At 43.7% G+C, this 20770-nt stretch overlaps 2 protein-coding genes across 2 annotated transcripts in view; one reads left to right on the top strand and one right to left on the bottom strand.

The window, feature by feature from the left end:
* Window positions 1–9161, bottom strand: part of CIAO3 (cytosolic iron-sulfur assembly component 3) — a 40806-nt gene extending 31645 nt beyond the window's left edge. Inside the window, exons 1-2 of the mRNA XM_077481505.1 lie at window positions 9024–9161; window positions 5582–5677 (exon numbers count right to left, since the gene is read on the bottom strand). Of these exons, the coding sequence (XP_077337631.1) occupies window positions 5582–5677; window positions 9024–9089 (162 nt within the window). The 5' untranslated portion in view covers window positions 9090–9161. The remainder of the gene's footprint in view (window positions 1–5581; window positions 5678–9023) is intronic.
* A 103-nt stretch (window positions 9162–9264) lies between these two features.
* SARS1 (seryl-tRNA synthetase 1) overlaps window positions 9265–20770 on the top strand; it is a 45785-nt gene continuing 34279 nt past the window's right edge. Inside the window, exons 1-3 of the mRNA XM_077481504.1 lie at window positions 9265–9406; window positions 16918–16988; window positions 20352–20432. Coding sequence (XP_077337630.1) covers window positions 9271–9406; window positions 16918–16988; window positions 20352–20432 — 288 coding nt within the window. The 5' untranslated portion in view covers window positions 9265–9270. The remainder of the gene's footprint in view (window positions 9407–16917; window positions 16989–20351; window positions 20433–20770) is intronic.

The raw sequence follows: 20770 nt of genomic DNA, 5'->3' as shown, positions 1-20770 counted from the left end.
AGCGCAGCCATTGGCTCGCGCTGCTGTCAATCACATCCACTGACGCGGAGCGCCGGGGGGGGCTGGGCCGTGTGATACAGCGAGTGGCTTTAGCCGCTGGCTGTATCACGGGAGCGCGCCCGCAGGTGCTTCTCACCATGTGAGGGAGCTCGCATGAATGTGAGAAGCATCTGCAGGAGGAAGCCGAGACAGCCGCCGAGGGACCCCAGAAGAGCAGGTTCGGGCTGCACAGTGGAGGTAAGTATAACATGTTTGTTATTTTAAATTAAAAAAAAAAAATTCACTTTACAATCCCTTTAAAATCATTTGCATTTTAATGAGTGAAATAAAGTATTTGACCCCTTCGCAAAACATGACTTGGTACTTGGTGGCAAAACCCTTGTTGGCAATCACAGAGGTCCGATGTTTCTTGAAGTTGGCCACCCGGTTTGCACACATCTCAGGAGGGATTTTGCCCCACTCTTTCCAGATCCCCTCCAAGTCATTAAGGTTTCAAGGCTGGCGTTTGGTAACTCGAACCTTCATCTCCCTCCACATATTTTCTATGGGATTAAGGACTGGAGACCGGTTAGGCCACTCCAGTACCTTAATGTGCTTCTTAAACCACTCCTTTGTTGCTTTGGCCACAGGGTAGATATAAATCAATGTGAGTTTTTTTGTTTTGTTTTTTTAAACTGATTTTGGGGATTTTTATTTTAATAAAAATCTATCTAAAGATAGTTTTCTATTTAAGATACATTAATAATTTAGTTTATTCAGCATGAAATGGAACTTAGTTATGTAGCATGAAGCTGTATATTCTGCAATATTTACATTTTTGGTAAACTCCTTCAATGAATCCAAGCTCTGCAAGCTGAGATGACATGCACTGCATTGATGCATTCACATAATTTCACAGTAACTATGAGATAAAACAAAGTTCAAAAATATTCCTTTATCCCATTGTTTTGCTAATCTATAGTATGTACACTACAAACTGTATGATTGAATTGGTTCTGGTATCGCTGTTTTACTAACATGACAGCTTATTTTAAATAGGAAATATTAAAGATTCTAACTACCAGCAATGTCCTTATATTTAAAGAGCACCTGTCATTTCAGATCCATTATGGCAGCGCCTGTGGCATGTCCCTCACCTTGTTGTGTCACTGCCGCATCACCAGCCGTCCCATTAAAGTGAACGGGACTGTGGGTAAGTCAACAGCCGGTCAGAGGAGAACCTGCTGCGGGACAGAAATTACAGTTGCTCATTAAAAATTATGTTTTAAATCGAGTTGATTTAAATCAAACCTTTTTATTAGTGATTTAAATTGCAATTTAAATTGTGATTTAAAGCAAATCCACCCTGCTTGGCCTTGTGTTTTAGGTCATTGTCATGCTGGAATACCCAACCACGACTCACTTTAAATGTCCTTGCTGAGGGAAAGAGGTTCTCACCCAAGATTTGATGGTACACGGCTCGGTCCATCATCCCTTTTATGTGGTGAAGTTGTCCTGTCCACTTAGCAGAACACCCAAAGTATAATCCAAAATATAAAGTTTCCACCTCCATGTTTGACAATGGGGATGGTGTTCTTGGGGTCATAGGCAGTATTTCTTCTCCTCCTCCGGTGAGTTGAAAGAGCTCGATTTTGGTCACATCTATCCACAACACTTTCACCCAGCTGTCCTCTAAACCATTCAGATGTTCATTAGCAAACTCTAGATGGGCCTGTACATGTGCTTTCTTGAGCAGGTGGACCTTGCGGGTGCTGCAGGATTTCAGTCTTTCGTGGTGTAGTGTCTTACCAATTGTTTTCTTGGTGACTATGGTCCCAGCTGCCTTGAGATCATTGACAAAATTCTCCCATGTAGTTCTGGGCCGATTCCTCACCATTCTTCAAGTTCATTGAAACTCCATGAGGTGGGAGATTGACAGTTATTTTGTGTTGCTACCATTTGCGAATGATCGCACCAATTGTTGTCACCCTCTCACAAAGCTGCTCAAAAATGGTCTTGTAGCCCATTCCAGCCTTGTGTAGGTCTAAAAATCTTGTCCCTGACATCCTTGGACAGCTCTTTGGTCTTGGCCATGGTGGAGAGATCGGAATCTAAATGATTGATTGCTTCTGTGGACAGGTCTTTTTTTTTTTTTTTTTTTTTTTTTTTTACAGGTAACAAGCTGAGATTAGGAGACTCCCAATCTCAGCTTGTTACCTGTATAAAAGACACCTGGGAAACAGAAATCTTGCGGATTGATAGGGGATCAAATACTTATTTCACTCATTAAAATGCAAATCAATTTATAACTTTTTTGAAATGAGTTTTTCTTGATTTTTTTGTTGTTATTCTGTTTCTCACTGTTAAAATAAACCTACAATTTAAAATTATAGACTGATCATTTCTTTATCAGTGGGCAAACGTTCAAAATCAGCAGGAGATCAAATACTTTTTTTTCCTCACTGTACAAGCTTTGCATGTATTTGCAGTGTGAGACTAAGGCACTGCTGCCTCTGACTACTAGTCTTAGAAGATTTGGAGTGAATTTGATGATGTCACTGCTGCTGTGGTCATTGTTCTCCTTGCTGGAAGCTGTGGCATGAGGAAGCAAAGCCATGTCCCTACCAGGATGGCCACTTTCAAACAAAGACAGTGCAGAATAAGGCACTGTGGGGTTGAATAACTAAAACTTGAGTGCAAAATCTGGTGCAGGTTCGGCATAGAAACCAATCAACTTCCAGATTTTTTGATTGTAAACCTGATTGTTACTTTTACCTATAGGTAAACCTAGAATAAGGCTTACCTATAGGTAGTGGAAATATCACCTAAACGTGCACTGTTTAGGAGATATTTGATGTACACTGTGCCGATTATGTCATCAGCACATGCGCTGTGAAGAAACGGATCTCTGTGCCATGCCGTGACTGATGGCTCCTGATGTCATGTGGCTAATCCCAGAGCCAGGGTCCGCAGCCCGGAAGGAAGAGGGGCGAAGATGGATGCGGCCTCCAGCAGGGGCAGTGTACAATTCGTTTGCAGGTAAGTGCCACTTAATGAGCTAGTATGCGATGCAGACTAACCCATTATGCTTTTACTTTACAGGGGAACAAAGAGGAAGTGAAACCCATCAGGTTCCTCTTTAATTGAATAAGCTGAATTTAGAAGCCGATTGGCTATCATGCACAGCTGCACCAGATTTTGCACTCTCCAGTTTTAGCAAATCAACCCCTGTAAGCCAGTATTACGCTAAAGAACAGCTATAGGGGGTTCCTTTGGCCTCCGCTTGTCTTTTTTTTTTTTTTTTTTTTTTTACACAGGTTTGATATAAAGTGACTGCATCATCAACTTGAAATAAATGCTGCAAAATAATTTTTGGAGCCATTAAATCTTCTGCATTAGGTAAGAGATACCTGGTGCCTTGTCATTACTGTGTTCTTGGACAGTGGGACAAAGCTCTCTCTTTTTCATTTGGTGATAAATGCTACTGCCAGTCCCATCCACCCTACAAATAGCTCGCTGTCCACCACCCCTCTGCCAAATCTCTCCACTGGCTTTTGATTGCAAAAAAATAAAAAAAGTACCCTTTGCTTCTCCCAAGACCTCTTTCTCTCCCCCCCCCCATGAACAGTATACACAGACATACTGACATTACATTATAGGTAGTCACTTCAGAAGAACCCCTTCTCTTTAACTTTCACCTCCTCCCATGCCAACCTTCAGGACTGGAGAGAGCCTCTCCCATCTGCTGGAAATCCTTATCCCAGTATGTCCGGTTATCTCCTACTTGGTCTCATCAGAGCCTTCTCAACTCTCTTGTATTGAATCTCTTCTGTTGGTGCTATAGAAAAACCTATATAATAATAAAGGGGGGGGGGGGGGGGTGGTGGAAGCGGACTGGGAAGGAAATTTGTCATCTGCTGGGCAGAGATGAGCTCCGGCGTGTTCGCATACTGCAAGTGCAGAGCCCGCCAGGAAGTCAGCACAGCGCTGAGGTAATCACAGGCAGTGAGACATTTTCCCGATGTGTGGCTGCAGAGATCGGGAAAAGTCTCACTGCCTTTGATTAGCACAGTGCCGTACCGACTCCCTAGCGGGCTCTGCACGTAAAGTGTGCGAACACGCCGGAAATCATCCCTACTGGTGGGGGAGATTGAAAGGGTGTAGTTGATTGTCAAGGAACTTCCTTACAGTGACTTTGGAGTGGTTACTGTAGAGTAGTGTAGAGGTAGTCAGGATGGATGGGGTGTCTGTGAGCAGGGGGTTTTGAGGCAATCAGCGAGGGATGTCTATCAGCAGGCGAGAGGGTGTGGAGCAGCTGTGGAGGGATGCCTAAAGAAAGTTGAGTGTTTTCCTTGTAAACGCAGTGATTGTAGGGCACGTATCACTTTTTAATTAGTGTGGCAGGTAAAGGCCAAGTTCACCTTTTGGGAAAAAAAATAAATAAATGCACACATTTCTGCATAAAAAAAATAATAATAGGTGCATTACTTGTTTCCCACAGAAGCCTGGGAAGCATTGCACCTGTGATCAGTAGATCACAGGCACAATGCCAGGCTCCTGCAGACTCTGGGTATAACTATCTGCCCATACGAGCAGACAGTTACTGAAGAGCAGGAGGATAAATTAATTACGAGACTGCTCACCGATGCCCTCAGAGTTAATTGAGAACTACAAGCTGTTTGCCACAATGGAACATGGTAGTTGTAGTTCATTCACAGAACCCTGTGAATGAAAGACGTGGCTGTGTGGTCAGAGGGAGTGACAGTGGGTGTGGGGAGATAAACCCCTGCCCACTGTCAGAGGGGTAATTGTGGGGGTGGGGACTGCTGGAGCATATTACACCCTAAATATGGGTGTAACATGCTCCCAAAGGTGAACTTATCCTTTAATATTGCTCAATACAAATGCTAAGAAATATAATTGTACATTATGCTGTAATGTCCAAAAGCATAGGTGTAAAGCAGGAAAACACACAAGCTGTGATTATTCGATTTTCTATTAGTTTACTGTTTCCTTGCTAAACAGACCTGTATTGTTTCAGTGAAACTCAGCTCACCTCTAGGGCTGAAACAACTAATCGATTATGAAATTAATCGATTACTATTTTCATAATCGATTAATCGGCCAGTAACAAAATGGGGTTAAAGTTAATGAATATTTAATATGCCTTATGATATTTACCAGATTTACCCTTTAATAGTATCTCTCCCCTCGAATAGTATATGCACTATATCTTTCCTCTAATAGTATATGCAGTATAGCTATCTTCTAATACTATATACAGTATAGCTCTCCTCTAATAGTATATACAGTATATCTCTCCTCTAATATATACAGTTTATAGCCTCTAATAGTATATACAGTATATCTCTTCTGTCCGTTATTCTCAGAGTGGATTCGATATTTTGCTCCCTAACCATATAGTTGGTTATTTAAATTTAACACTGCATAGAGATATTTAAGAATAAATTTACTTTTTTTAAACTTGACATATTAACTAAATTATATACCATTTTTTTTAAGGTTATTAACCAATTAATCGAAACAATAATCGGCCAACTAATCGATTATGAAAATAATCATTAGTTGCAGCCCTACTCACCTCATTAACCTGGAAATAGCTCCCATCGTCTTCAATTCGGATCTTAGCTGCTGCTTTTCCAGGTTTCTTCTCAACTTTAACTGGTTTAATGCAATCCTATAGAGAAATAAACAATGTTTTGTTTGTTTTATTGGACAATTGAAAAAGCGTCTGCTGCTGAAGCATTTGAATATTGTGTTCAGAAATATACACAAATACAATTATTTCCCAAAGTGAACTTGAATAGCCAGTGACACTAAGATGTCTCTTGGGCACATCTTGTTCAATAATTTATTTTATCTGTGTTCAGAAGGTCACCCAGGAGAACCTTAGTAATTTTGGAGGGCAAACTTATGTAACCTGCAGCTATTTCCTTTTGTACCACCCCCCCCCCCCCCTTTAGAATGTAAGCTGTACGAGCAGGGCCCTCCTGTACCTTTTGTATTGTACTGTAATTGTGTTGCCCCCCCCCCCCCTATACATTGTAAAGCGCTGCGTAAACTGTTGGCGCTATATAAATCGATAATAATAATAACCTATCAATATGCACTTTATTTTCAGGGCTAGTTTACACTTGCTTCAAAACATGGCTTTGTTAAAGCTCTCTGAACGCCAGTCAAAGCTCCTGTCACTAAATAAAATGGTTAGCTTACAGTCCTGTTTAAACCTTGCTTTTGCTTGGTGCTTCAATGAGACTTCAAGAGAGCTTTGCCATAGACTTCTATGGAGGTTTTGAAGATGCTTTTGAGCAACACTAAAGCTACATGGGGTATAAGTTTTGAAGCAAAGCAAAAGCAAGGTGCAAACAGGACTGTAATCCAACCATATTATTTAGTGACAGGAGCTTTGACTGGTGTTCAGAGAGCTTTAGCAAAGCCTGTTTGTCTAAAGCCTTGTTTTGAAGCAAGTGTAAACTGGCCGTTTATGTGTGTTGAAGCCAAAGCAAGTGTAAATGAGCCCGTAGGTCTGTAAAATAAAGATTGTAATTTAATGCAATGGGTAATGCATTGTGACTGGATAAGCTCCCTAGCCTTTACCAGAACTAAATGGAGGGACACTTGGAGTTCAGTTCAATAGATGGTTTGTCAGAGTGGGCCAATTACAATGTAAAATGTTACTACTTCATTATACAAAGTAACATTTGTATCTTTCTGTTCCTTCATCTGCAGATCAAAGGGATGAAATTAGATCGGCAGATGTCCCTTAAAGTGGCTGTAAAGGCTTCCCTGTGCCGCATCTCCCTTAACCCCCCTAACAATTACCTGGGTCCCATCTCTATCCAGCGTTGTACATGAAAGCAGCAGCTCTCCTGGGTCTCTCTATTCACCTTGGCTGAGCTAATGGCTCCCGCTGCTGTCAATCACAGGCAGTGAGAAGGGAGCAGGGCCGAGCCGTGCCCTGTGTGTCTTATTGACACACAGAGTTGGATAAGGATTGAGCATGCGCACGTGCCCCCAAACGCCGGATAATGACCCGAGAACAGGAGGGAGGATCAAGGCTGCTCTGTGCAAAACCACCGCAGAGAGTAGGTAAGTGACAATTTTTATTATTTCTGTGAACCATAAACGAAACCTTTAAAAAAAAAAAAAAAAAGTTCCTATGTTTAACCCCTTAGTTTACTCAGTCCTAATTAACGCTTTAGTCTCTTTCCCACTTCAACTATTTTACTGCAGAATTGTTTGTTTTTCTTTTATATTAACTATTAATATAGGACATGTAAACAGTAAATTGTAGATCTAAGAATAAATGAGGAATTTGACACCCAGGGCTGCTCTAAAGCACAAAATTACTTTTAAGAAGCAATAACGTAGAGAAACAAATTATTAATAAGACCATAAGATAAATGGACAGTGAACGCTGTAGTGTTCTTTCACTTGGTGGTCAGTAAAAATGCCCACTTACTCTGCCAGAAAGTGAACAAAATGCCCCCTTTCACTGGTGGTCAGAGGTATAGAGACTTTTTTGGTGGTTAGTAAAGAGCTACCTTACATATATAGTCCGAGGGCAAGGGCTTTATCATACAGGTGGTCAGTGGGCAAGGGCCTTCTCATACAGGCAGACAAGAGCCTTCTCACACAGGCGGCCGGTGGGCAAGGGCCTTCTCACACAGGCGGCCGGTGGGCAAGGGCCTTCTCACACAGGCGGCCGGTGGGCAAGAACCTTCTCACACATGCGGCCGGTGGGCAAGGGCCTTCTCACACAGGCGGCCGGTGGGCAAGGGCCTTCTCATACAGGCAGACAAGGGCCTTCTCACGCAGGCGGCCGGTGGGCAAGGGCCTTCTCACGCAGGCGGCCGGTGGGCAAGGGCCTTCTCACGCAGGCGGCCGGTGGGCAAGGGCCTTCTCACGCAGGCGGCCGGTGGGCAAGGGCCTTCTCACGCAGGCGGCCGGTGGGCAAGGGCCTTCTCACGCAGGCGGCCGGTGGGCAAGGGCCTTCTCACGCAGGCGGCCGGTGGGCAAGGGCCTTCTCACGCAGGCGGCCGGTGGGCAAGGGCCTTCTCACGCAGGCGGCCGGTGGGCAAGGGCCTTCTCACGCAGGCGGCCATTGGGCAAGGGCCTTCTCACGCAGGCGGCCATTGGGCAAGGGCCTTCTCACGCAGGCGGCCATTGGGCAAGGGCCTTCTCACGCAGGCGGCCATTGGGCAAGGGCCTTCTCACGCAGGCGGCCATTGGACAAGGGCCTTCTCACGCAGGCGGCCATTGGGCAAGGGCCTTCTCACGCAGGCGGCCATTGGGCAAGGGCCTTCTCACGCAGGCGGCCATTGGGCAAGGGCCTTCTCATACAGGCAGACAAGGGCCTTCTCACACAGGCGGTCGGTGGGCAAGGGCCTTCTCACACAGGCGGCCGGTGGGCAAGGGCCTTCTCACACAGGCGGCCGGTGGGCAAGGGCCTTCTCACACAGGCGGCCGGTGGGCAAGGGCCTTCTCACACAGGCGGGCAAAGGGCCTTCTCACACAGGCAGACAAGGGCCTTCTCACGCAGGCGGCCGGTGGGCAAGGGCCTTCTCACGCAGGCGGCCGGTGGGCAAGGGCCTTCTCACGCAGGCGGCCGGTGGGCAAGGGCCTTCTCACGCAGGCGGCCGGTGGGCAAGGGCCTTCTCACGCAGGCGGCCGGTGGGCAAGGGCCTTCTTAGAATGAGCAATGGGAAGAAAGTCTCCCTCACAGATAGCCGACAATGTCATTGTTATCAGTGGTTAGTTGTTGGAGAGTCAGATTGCTCAAGGAACTCCTTGCCTTCTCCTGATCTAGCACACGTTTTATTTCCTATAATGACACTGTAAACTGTATCAAGAAAATCCTAAGCTGTACAAAGAAGACAAGTCATCCAGGAACTACACATCCCTGACCACCCTTCATGGTAGGTCCCCCAACCCTGCTACAGGTCATGTGACATCCACGTGTCCCTCAGTAGTAGAGCACGGTATGTACGATGACACTGCTGTCACTCCACACACTGACACACCTGGGATGGCCCGATATAATCGTCCAGGTCGGTCAGCTGCAGCACTCCACTGAAATGAGACGCCATGTCCTGTGCTGAGCACGGTTCCTTGTCAGGGCCCTCCCCTTCCTACACTCCTGGCGGTCACATGACCGTGTGACGCCACCCCGCAGCCCCTCTCCCACTGCTGAGTGGCCGGTGTTCTTTCATTGGGTTCGGTGCTGTATCGGAGCTCCGTGTCGTGTAGGTGTCGTGTGCCGCTGTCACTATGGTGCTGGACCTGGACTTGTTCCGTGAGGACAAAGGAGGGAACCCGGAGCTGGTACGGGAGACACAAAGGAAGAGGTTTAAAGACGCGGGTTTGGTGGACGCTCTGCTCCGGTCAGACGCGGCATGGAGGAAATGTGAGTCCCTGAACGAGCAGTGTGTAAGGTGGAGGGCCGGTCTATAGACCCCTATACATATATAACGTGTGTGTATACAGAGCGGAGAACATGTGCTGGCCTCACATCTGATGCAATCCTACCGTAAGCCAGCCACAGAGGAGGCGTGGTGACAGTGGGCCCCGCCCTCCCCCTGAACTATAGTATACTCAGCACTGGCTACATGCCCAATTGACACCTTATGTCTTCTGGGTGTGGGGGGAATGCAGGGACTATGCGTCACTCATATATGGGCATCATTTTTAAGAGCACTTGCACATGGTACTGATGTGTGAACATCAGATTCCTGATAGAACATTTCTGCCTAAAAACCAAATGATGGGCTGAATGGTAAACGCGTATATTTGCACATACAAATAGTTTCTTGCCATAGACCCAACGTGGGCAAAATACTGACCAGCAATGCAGTTTTTTGTCTATTTTTTTTCTTGATCCGTCCATAGCGCATGTTTACGCACTTGTTGTGTACAAGCCCATTAAAAACAATGAGCTGCATTTAGATCAGTTAAAGGATAAATGCACCTTAACCATGGTGAATCTGATTTAAATCAAGTCAAGCTGACTCACTTACAGTCCCATTCGCTTTAATGAGAGGGCTGGTGATGTGGCAGCAGCAGGTGAGTGGATGCCCCACTAACAGGTGCTGCCGTGATGGATCTGAAATGACAGGTGCTCTTTAAACCGCTAGCCGACCAGCCACCACAGTTATACTGCAGCAGGTTGGCTCGGCTGGGCAAATCGCCTTAGCTGTGTGTCACCCCTTTAACACGTGACAGCAGGCGCGTGTCCCCGGTACAGGTGCCCGGCGGGCGCAATGACCACCGGGATCCGTGTGTGTAAACATACAAATCCAGGTATTCTCAGGGGAGAGAAGAGATATTGTGTGTTCATACTAAGTATGAACACCGATCTCTCTCCTCCCCTAGTCATTCCCATCCCCCCCCCCCCTATAGTTAGAACACACACTAGGGAACACAGTTAAGATGCAACAGCAGGCGCGTGTCCCCAGAGCCAATGTGGGTGCCCGGCTGGCGCGATGATCACCGGGTACACGCGATCGCTCGTGACGGAGCGAGAACCGGGATCTATGTGTGTAAACATACAAATCTGGTATTCTCAGGGGAGAGAAGAGACATTGTGTGTTCATACTATGTATGAACACCAATATCTCTTCTCCCCTAGTCAGTCGTATCCCCCCCCCATAGTTAGAACACACACTAGGGAACACAGTTAACCTCTTGATCTACCCCTAGTGTTAACCCCTTCCCTGCCAGTGACATTTATACAGTAATCAATGGTTATTTTCTAGTGCTGATCGCTGTATGTCAGTGGTCCCAAAATAGTGCCAAAAGTGTCCGATCTGACCGCCACCACCACCATCTGTTGTAAACACACAGATCCCCATTCTGACAGGGGAGGAGAGAGATTCCCTCTCTCTCTGTCTCTCCCTCTCTCCCAGGCAGCCCATCCAGTTAGAACACACCTATGGAACACACTTCTCCCCTTGCTCACCCCTTAGTGTTAACCCCCTTCCCTGCCAATGCCATTTATACAGTGATCAGTGCATTTTTATAGCACTGATCATTGTATTAGTGTCACTGGTCCCAAAAAAGTGTCACTTATGGTCAGATCTGTCCGCTGCAATGTTGCAGTCCTGCTAAAAATCTCAGATCACTGCCATAACCAATAAAAAAATAAGTCCCTAAATCTTTCCCCTATTTTGTAGCCGCTATAACTTTTGTGCAAACCAATCAATATACCCTTATTGCAATTTATTTTTATTATTTTTTTATTTTGCCAAAAATATGCACAAGGGGTGGGAAGTGGGGTCTCCCAGGGTTCTGTGCTGGGACCAATCCTATTTAATTTGTTTATAAATTACCTGGAGGATGGGATAAACACTTCAATCTCTGTATTTGTGGATGATACTAAGCTAAGTGGGGCAATAACTTCTCCGCAGGATGTGGAAACCTTGCAAAAAGATCTGAACAAATGAATGGGGTGGGCAACTACATGGCAAATGAGGTTTAATGTAGAAAAATTTAAAATAAAGGGATAATTCTCCCGCTATACAAGACTCTGGTCCGGCCGCACCTAGAGTATGCTGTCCAGTTATGGGCACCAGTCCTCAGGAAGGATGTACTGGAAGTGGAGCGAGTACAAAGAAGGGCAACAAAGCTAATGAAGGGACTGGAGGATATTAGTTATGAAGAAAGGTTGCGAGCACTGAACTTATTCTCTCTGGAGAAGAGACGCTTGAGAGGGGATATGATTTCAACTTACAAATGCCGTACTGGTGACCCCACAATAGGGAGATGTATTACAGCAGAGAAAGCTCTATTTGTGGTAAAAAAAAAGGACATCAATTTTGTTTGGGTACAGCTTCGTACGACTGCGCAATTGTCATTTAAAGCGGTGCAGTGCCGTATCGCAAAAAATGGCCTGGTCAGGAAGGGGGGTAAATCCTTCCGGGGCTGAAGTGGTTAAATGTAAGGACTTATTCTTGCAGGTAGTTAGCATCTTTAATATTTGCAAACAAAATGAAGGTTTCCTATTTAGAATAAGAAGCTGTCAGGTTAGTAAAACAGCGACATCAGAACCGATTCAATCATACAGTTTGTAGTGTACATACTAAAGATTTGCAAAACAATGTGATAAAAAATATTCCTGAACTATGTTTGTTTTATCTCATGGTTACTGTGAAATTGTGTGAATGCATCAATGCAGTGCATGTTATCTCGGCTTGCACTCATTGATTGAGTTTACCAAAAATGTAAATATTGCAGAATATATAGCCTCATGCTACATATATAAACTAACTCCATTTCATTCTGAATAAGCTAATTTATTAATGTATCTTAAACAGAAAACTAACTTTAGAAAGATATTTACTCCAAAAGCATTTTATAAAAATTTTGGGGGGGAAAAAGGGGGGTTCAAAAAAGGTGTGTATTAGGGGTGAAACAGATCATCACCAATCTGTGATCCAAACGGGTCACCCCGCTCGGATCGGCACATGCCGCACTCCGCAGTCTCAGCCTTAGGAAAGGCTGCGGCTTCGGCCTAGCTCCGACGCAGTGGCCATCTTTCTACACCCAGGCCGTTTACAATGTGATCGCTCCAACGGAGCGATCACTTGTAAACAAACCAGCGTCATGACATGACACCGGTTCCTCTCTCCCCTCTCTGTACTAATCTGTACAGTGTAGGGGAGAGATCGGATGGAAGCAGCCATCCCTCAATACCCTGCCAATACTCTGCAATACTCAGCCAATATTACAGTGGGGGAGATTGTGGATATTACAGTGGGGACTATATGGTGGTGGAATTTTCACAGGTTTTTGCAAATTAAATTATTATTTGCTGATCCGAGGAATGATCCGATCCGTGAGTTTTTTGATCCGTTGCACCCCTAGTATGTATACAATTTATTTTTTTTATTGTTTTTATAGGGCTAGATAGGTTAGGCTTATATCGTGGATGTCTGTACATGTAGCAATTTTAGAGTTAGGGTGGACTTATCCTTTAACCACTTACCACCTGTCCACCGTCAAATGATGGTGCCCAGAACGGTGTCTCTCGTGCTTCCGTGGGCACACAGCGCGGCGATTGTGGCTGCGCTGTGTTGCTAGGAAACGGCGTGACCCCGATCTCTGTAAAGAGCCGTGGTCGTGGCTCTTTAACCATGTGATCGGCTGTGTCCAATCACAGCTGGTCACATGTAAACACGGGGATGCCGACCGAATGAGAGGAGAGTCGATCGGCTGCATCTCCTCAGAGGTCATCTAGGCATGTAATCAGGGCACCGATAATCAGTGCCCTGATTACAATAAAGTGCCCACCAGTGCCAGCAATCAGTACACATTAGTGATGCCAGTCAGTGCTGGCTATCAATGCTGTCCATCGATGCATCATGCCACCCATCAGTTCCCACCAATCATTGACCACCAGTGCCACATATCAGTGCCCATAAGTGCTGCCTCATCAGTGAAGGAGAAAAATTACTGATTTACAAAATTTACTGACAGAAACTAATACATTTTTTTTATTTTTTTTTTTTTTTATTTTTTTTGGAAAAGGTAAAAAAAAAACCTGCAGTGATTAAATACCACCAAAAGATTGCTCTATTTGTGTGAAGAAAATGATAACCATTTCGTATGGTTACAGTGTAGCATGACCACACAATTGTCATTCAAAGTATGACAGTGCTGAAAGCTGAAAAATGGCCTGGGCAGGAAAGGGGTGTAAGTGCCCTCTATTGAAGTAGTTAAAAAAAAAAAAAGCCATACGCCTGTCTGTCTCTGATGGGCACAGTGGCTGGGAAGGGAGGGAGCACATTTAAGGGGGGTCCAGTATGGACAGGTCAACCTCAGTGCCAGCCTCCAACATATCCATCTACCTGATGGGTACATGCATCTGCTACAAACACAGTTTTGGTGCAGAGACTTAACAGGATTCCTGTAGACATTGTTTAGCATTCCATCGGGCCTCCACAACCAAAATGGTCTTTTTAATTACAGATTCTTAAAGTGGAATTAATTAGAACTACCTGAATTTTTTGCCTGAACTAGGCACAGGTAGTTTAGAAGAGAGCTAACACCAGAAAAGTGTAAAGGCTTTAAAGGCTTTAAAAAATTCTCCAGACCGTTCCTCAATGAATAAGCTATTCTTGTTTTGCCTGCCTTGACCAATAAAGAGCACACCATGACATTTATGCCACGGTGAAGTTGGAAATGGGGAGCACACTACAGACAGAAATAAAGAAATACATATTTATATTAACCACTTAATAACCGCCCTATAGCCGAATGACGGCTACAGGGCGGTTTCTTAACTCAGGGAGGACGTCATATGACGGCCTCCCAGAGTTAAGAAACCGCCCCTGGGGCGCGCACTCGAGAGCATCCGTGACCGCCGGGGTCCATAGGACCCGGCGGATCACGGTAAACGGTCGCTCATAGCGGCCGTTTACCACGTGATCGCTCCGTCAAATGACGGAGTGATCACTTGTAAACAAACCGGCGTCATGTTATGATGCCGGTTCCTCCCTCCCCCTCTCTATACCGATAGGAACAGCGGAGGGGGAAGAGATCGGTGTCAGCAGCGATGTGGGCTGCATCTGCAGTGCCCACATCGCTGCTCACTGAAAATTAACCCCTCAATTCCCTGCCAATACTCTGCATTACTCTGCATTACACTGCATTACCCTGCAACGCTCTGCAACACCCGCCAATACCCTGCAGCACTCTGCAATGCTCTGCAACACCCGCCAATACCCTGCAGCACTCTGCAATGCTCTGCAACACCCGCCAATACCCTGCAGCACTCTGCAATGCTCTGCAACACCCACCAATACCCTGCAACACTCTGCAATGCTCTGCAACACCCGCCAATACCGTGCAACACTCTGCAATGCTCTGCAACACCCTCCAATATCCTGCAATGCTCTGCAACGCCATACTCTGAGATACCCAGCCATACTCTGAGATACCCAGCCATACCCAGCCATAGTCGGTGATGCCCTGCAATACCCAGCCATAGACACCCCCCCCCCTCCCGCCGCCCTCCGGTGCTTTTACCGACTCGCCAATAAGATCAAATCTAGAATCTTTTTTTTTTTTTTTCAGGCTTCCCAGCTTAGAGGTGAGATGCGGGGTCTTATTGACCCCATATCTCACTGTAAAGAGGACCTGTCATGCCATATTCCTATTACAAGGGATGTTTACATTCCTTGTAATAGGAATAAAAGTGATCAAAAAATTTATTTTTGGGGGAAAAAAAATGTCAAACTAAAATAAAGTAAAATGAACAATAAAATTTTTATATATATTTTTTAAAGCGCCCCTGTCCCCATGTGCTCGCATGCAGAAGCGAACGCATACGTAAGTCCATATGAAAACGGTGTTCAAACCACACATGTGAGGTATCGCTGCGAACGTTAGAGCGAGAGCAATAATTCTAGCCCTAGATCTCCTCTGTAACTCAAAACATATAACCAGTAAAAAAAAAATTAAATCGTCGCCTATGGGGATTTTTAAGTAGCGACGTTTGGCGCCATTCCACGAGCCTGTGCAATTTTGAAGAGTGACATGTTAGGTATCGATTTAGTCGGTGTAACTTCATCTTTCACATTATGCAAAAATTGGGCTAACTTTACTGTTTTTTTTTGTATTTTTTTTTTTTTCTTTTTTTTTTTAGCACAAAACTGTTTTTTTTTTTTTTTTTTTTTTTTTTTTCAAAAAAAAGCATTCGAAAAATTGCTGCGCAAATACCGTGCGAGATAAAAAGTTGCAACGACCACCATTGTATTCTCCAGGGTGTTTGCTAAAAAAACATATATAATGTTTTGGGATTCGATGTAATTTTTTAGCAAATAAATGATGATTTTTACATGTAGGAGAGAAATGTCAGAATTGTCCTGGGTGCTCCAGAATGCCTGATGGCGCTCCCTGCATGTTGGGCCTCTGTATGTGGCCACGCTGTGTAAAAGTCTCACACAGGTGGTTCTGCCATACTCGGGAGTAATAGCAGAATGTGTTTTGGGGTGTAATTTGTGGTATGCATATGCTGTGTGAGAAATAATCTGATAATATGACAATTTTGTGAAAAAAAAAAAAGTAAAAAAAATCTTGATTTTGCAAAGAATTGTGGGAAAAAATGACAACTTCAAAAAACTCATCATGCCTCTTACTAAATACCTTGGAATGTCTTCTTTCCAAAAAGGAGTCATTTGGGGGGTATTTGTACTTTTATGGCATGTTAGGGTGGCAAGAATTGAAATAGGCCGTCAGTACTTTAGGTGTGATCAATTTTCAGATATTGTCACCATAGCTTGTGGACTCTATAACTTTCACAAAGACCAAATAATATCCACCAATTTGTACTTATTTTTACCAAAGATATGTAGTAGTATAAATTTTGGCCAAAATTTATGAAGAAAAAATGACTAATCCGCTAAATTTTATAACAGAAATGAAGAAAAATTATTTTTTTTACAGAATTTGCTGTATTTTTTCTTTTATAGCACAAAAAATAAAAAACCCAGCGGTGATTAAATACCACCAAAAGAAAGCTCTATTTGTGTGAAAAAAAGGCCAAAAATTTCATATAGGTCCAGTGTTTGCATGACTGAGTAATTGTCATTCAAAATGTGAGAGCGCTGAAAATTGGTCTGGTTATTAAGGGTGTTTAAGTGCCCAGTGGTCAAGTGGTTAATTAACAAATATATACACTTTCAATTCTGAGCAGTTTCTGTTACCAGAAAGTATTTTTTTTCAGAATCTGAACTGACTTTTCAAGAAAAAGTAAAGCAGACTTTCCATGCTTTAGATTATTTTAATCTCAAAATGCTGAAATACCAGATCTTACATTATCTATGGTCAACTTGCCCATGGTTCAGGATTATTACTTTGATAGTATGTTTTGCTATGTACTCATTTTAACAAGGTGACTGTTATTTTTGTGTTTTACAGGCAGGTTCCAAACAGACAACCTGAACAAGCAGAAAAATCTCTGCAGCAAGACCATTGGGGAAAAAATGAAGGTAAAACGATAGTAACGCCTTACCACTAACATGTTTTTTGTTGTGCTGATAAGTTTACATATCCTGGCGGAATTTATGATTTCTTGGCCATTTTTCAGAGAATATGAATGATAACACAAAACCATTTCTTTCATCCATGGTTAGTGTTTGGCTGAAGACAACCAATTGTGTTTACTCTTTTTAAATCATAATGACAACAGAAACTACCCAAATGACCCTGATCAAAAGTTTACATACCCTGTTGATTTTGGCCTGATAACATGCGCACAAGTTGACACAAAGGGGTTTGAATGGCTATTAAAGGTAACCATGCTCACCTGCGATCTATTTATTGTGTGTGTATAAAAAGGTCAATGAGTTTCTGGACTCCTGACAGATCCTTACATCTTTCATCCAGTGCTGCACTGATGTTTCTGGATTCTGAGTCATGGGTAAAGCAAAAGAATTATCAAAGGATCTATGCAAAAAGGTAGTTGAACTGTATAAAACAGGAAAGGGATATAAAAAGATATCCAAGGACTTGAGAATGCCAATCAGCAGTGTTCAAACTCTAATCAATAAGTGGAAAATGAGGGGTAGACCAACTAAAATTTCAGCCACAACTGCCAGGAAAAATTGTTTGGGATGCAAAGAAAACCCACATAACTCCAGGTGAAATACAGGACTCTCTTAAAATATGTGGTGTGGCAGTTTCAAGATGGACGATAATAAGGCATTGAAGAAAGATGGCTGCATGGTCGAGTCGCCAGAAGAAAGCCATTACTACGCAGATGCCACAAAGTATCCCGCTTACAATATGCCAAACAGCACAGAGACAAGCCTTAAACCTTCTGGCACAAAGTAATTTGGAGTGATGAGAGCAAAAATTGAGCTTTTTGGCCACAACTATAAACGCTACATTTTGGAGAGGAATCAACAAGGCCTATGATATGAGGTAAACCATTCCTACTGTGAAACACAGGTGCATCACTGATGTTTTGGGGATGTGTGAGCTACAAAGGTACAGGAAATTTGGTCATAATTGATGGCAAGATGAATGCAGTATGTTATCAAAAAATACTGGAGGAACATTTGCATTTGTCAGCCAGGAAGCTGCGCATGGGACGTACTTGGACATTCCAACATGACAATGATCCAAAAAACAAGGCCAAGTCGACCTGTCATTGGCAGCAGAATAAAGTGAAGGTTCTGGAGTGGTCATCTCAGTCTCCTGACCTCGATATCATTGAGCCACTTTGGGGAGATCTTGGCTTTTTGCCAAGAGGAATGGGCAGATTTACCATCTAAGAAAAAGTCTTATCCACAAAAGACTTCAAGCTGACATTGATGTTAAAGGGGGCAATACATGGTATTAGGGGTATGTAAACTTTTGATCCGGGTCATTTGGGTAGTTTCTGTTGTTATTATAGGTATCATAGGTTGGACTTGATGGACTTGTCTTTTTTCAACCTCACCTACTATTATTATTATTTAAAAAGAATAAACACAGTTGATTGATAATAAATGGCTTCAGCCAAACACTAACCATGAGTGAAAGAAAAGTTTTTGTGTTATCATTCATATTCTCTGAGAAATAGCCAAGAAATCATAAATTCTGCTAGTGTATGTAAACTTATGAGCACAACTGTAGGTGCTAAAACTTCTTTACATTTTAAGAGCAGAAATAAGGTCCTATTTCCAAGAGATATATATGATCGGTGTGGTGGTGGGGACAGTTGCAGTCACTGATTTCTCCACAGTCGTATACTATAGAGTCTGAAAGGCATATGTCTCCTGGTGTGCATCCAGGGGTTGGCAAAGTGGAACTTCCACTTTGAGGGCTCCTATCCCCGACATGCCACATTCAGCAGTGTTGACAGGTACACAGCTCCCACTTCCACTCGAGCCACCTAGGCAACTCGAGCAGATGTTCTCCCCTCCCCTCTCTGCAATCTTTTCAGACATGTCACAGGTGCCAGGAGATTGCCCGGCCATTGAGAAGGTGCAGCGCGACTCATGCATGCAAGCTGCCACAGCCGGATTCCCACACTTTTGATGCCGGAGAGAACCAAGGGTTTGGGTGGCCACATCGCTGGACTGTGGGACAGGTGAATGTGTTTTTATTAAAAATCAGCAGCTACACACTTTGTAGCTGCTGACTTTTAATAAAACACAAACCCAAGTTGAACTCCACTTTAATCAATTTACTATTAGGATAGCTGAACATAAGGTATGCACATGATTGCCATTTACCACTTCCATCCACACAAGCTCCTGAGGTAGAATCCAAGGCTGATTAACCAAGTGATTAAGTAAAGGCTTACAAACATCCGACTTGCATACGACTCATTACAAACGGAGGGAGCCAACAGGAAGTGAGAAGAAATCTACCCCTAGGAAGGGAAATTCACTCATTCAGAAAGTGAGGTGTAATCTTCTGAACAGGGGCACAGACAGCAAAGCAAACATTACAGAGGTGTTAACCCTTCCATGTGCTATACAAATAATGGAAAAAAATTTTTTTTGGGCTGGTCCTAAAAAATGCACACAAATTCAACTTTAGAACAAACCTACAGAACTTTTTGTTTGTAACCCGGGGACCACCTGTATATGTAAACTCAATGTTTGTTTAGCCTAATGCCTTAATAAATCGTTTTCTTGATCAATTATTTTTTCTTGTAAATCTGTTACAAACATTGTTGCCTGGAGATCACACAAATAACAATACTCCCTGTTCCTTCAACACTCCTTCTGTTATTAGAAGATAATTACTGAGTTTTCTCCCAGTGCTGACATACTTCTTAGGCACAAAGTGCTTTGAGCCGAGCACAACATGAAATGGCAGTCATCTGAATTGGACGCTGTGTTTGGCCAATCCTGCAATAAATTCACATCTTTGGCATCCAGGGCCATATTTCTATCTTGTCACACTGGCTATGGTCTAGGGTGCCATGACCACATGGGCTGCAACTAACAGCACAATGCGTTGCATTCTTTCCCAGCCCGTCACACATCACTGGCATCCATTGTGCCAGTCCCAGGCATGCAGAAGGGCAAGCGGAGCCCAGGATATATATTGAGGGGAGGGGGGGGGCGTACGGGGGGTGTGGAGCAAAGTGTGCTAAAGGGATACACTGTTATCAAGAGATAACATTGCCAAAATTGAAGCATTATTTCACTGTACACTGTTTCCATGTATAGAAAGAAAATGTGTGATGTCTCAAGGACATTGTTGTTTAATCTCTGGAAATAGAAAGTGGGACTTGTAATCAAATAAAAGAAACCAGCTTAATTTATTTTATTTTTTTCATCTTTATTGATGAGGAGGAGCTGTGTATGTGTGCTGAATAAAAAAAATGTTTTTGTATATTTTTGCCATTGCAGAAGAAAGAGCCTGTTGGTGACAGTGATGAACTCCCAGAAAATGCCCAGGATGTAGACCAGTTAACCGCAGAAATTCTGAGTGTGAGTATGTTCTTCCAATGCTCCTGTAATAACAATGTGCCATGAAGTGGATGGGTAGGGACATAAGAGGTTTTCCATACTTGTAGTACAATTGTAAAGGCCCGTACACACGATACGAAAATTGCAAGTAAAATTTAATCGGAACGATCTGCCAATTTTTGGATCGTTAGAATAGTGCTTTCGACGGCCAATTCCGTTTTTTGTCAAACAAAAGCTGGATGTGCAGACTATTCAATTTTTGTCATAAGTGAACTCAACGTCCGATTTTCGTTTTTAATTAGTATGGTTTTTGTACGAAAAAAATCGTAAGAGCAAGACTACACATGCTCAGAAACATC

This window comes from Lithobates pipiens, unplaced genomic scaffold (assembly GCF_037356315.1).
Source record: "Lithobates pipiens isolate NorthernLeopardFrog02 unplaced genomic scaffold, aLitPip1_a1.2 Scaffold_16, whole genome shotgun sequence".
NCBI classification, from domain to species: domain Eukaryota; kingdom Metazoa; phylum Chordata; class Amphibia; order Anura; family Ranidae; genus Lithobates; species Lithobates pipiens.
This window is presented reverse-complemented; position numbering and strand designations above follow the sequence as displayed.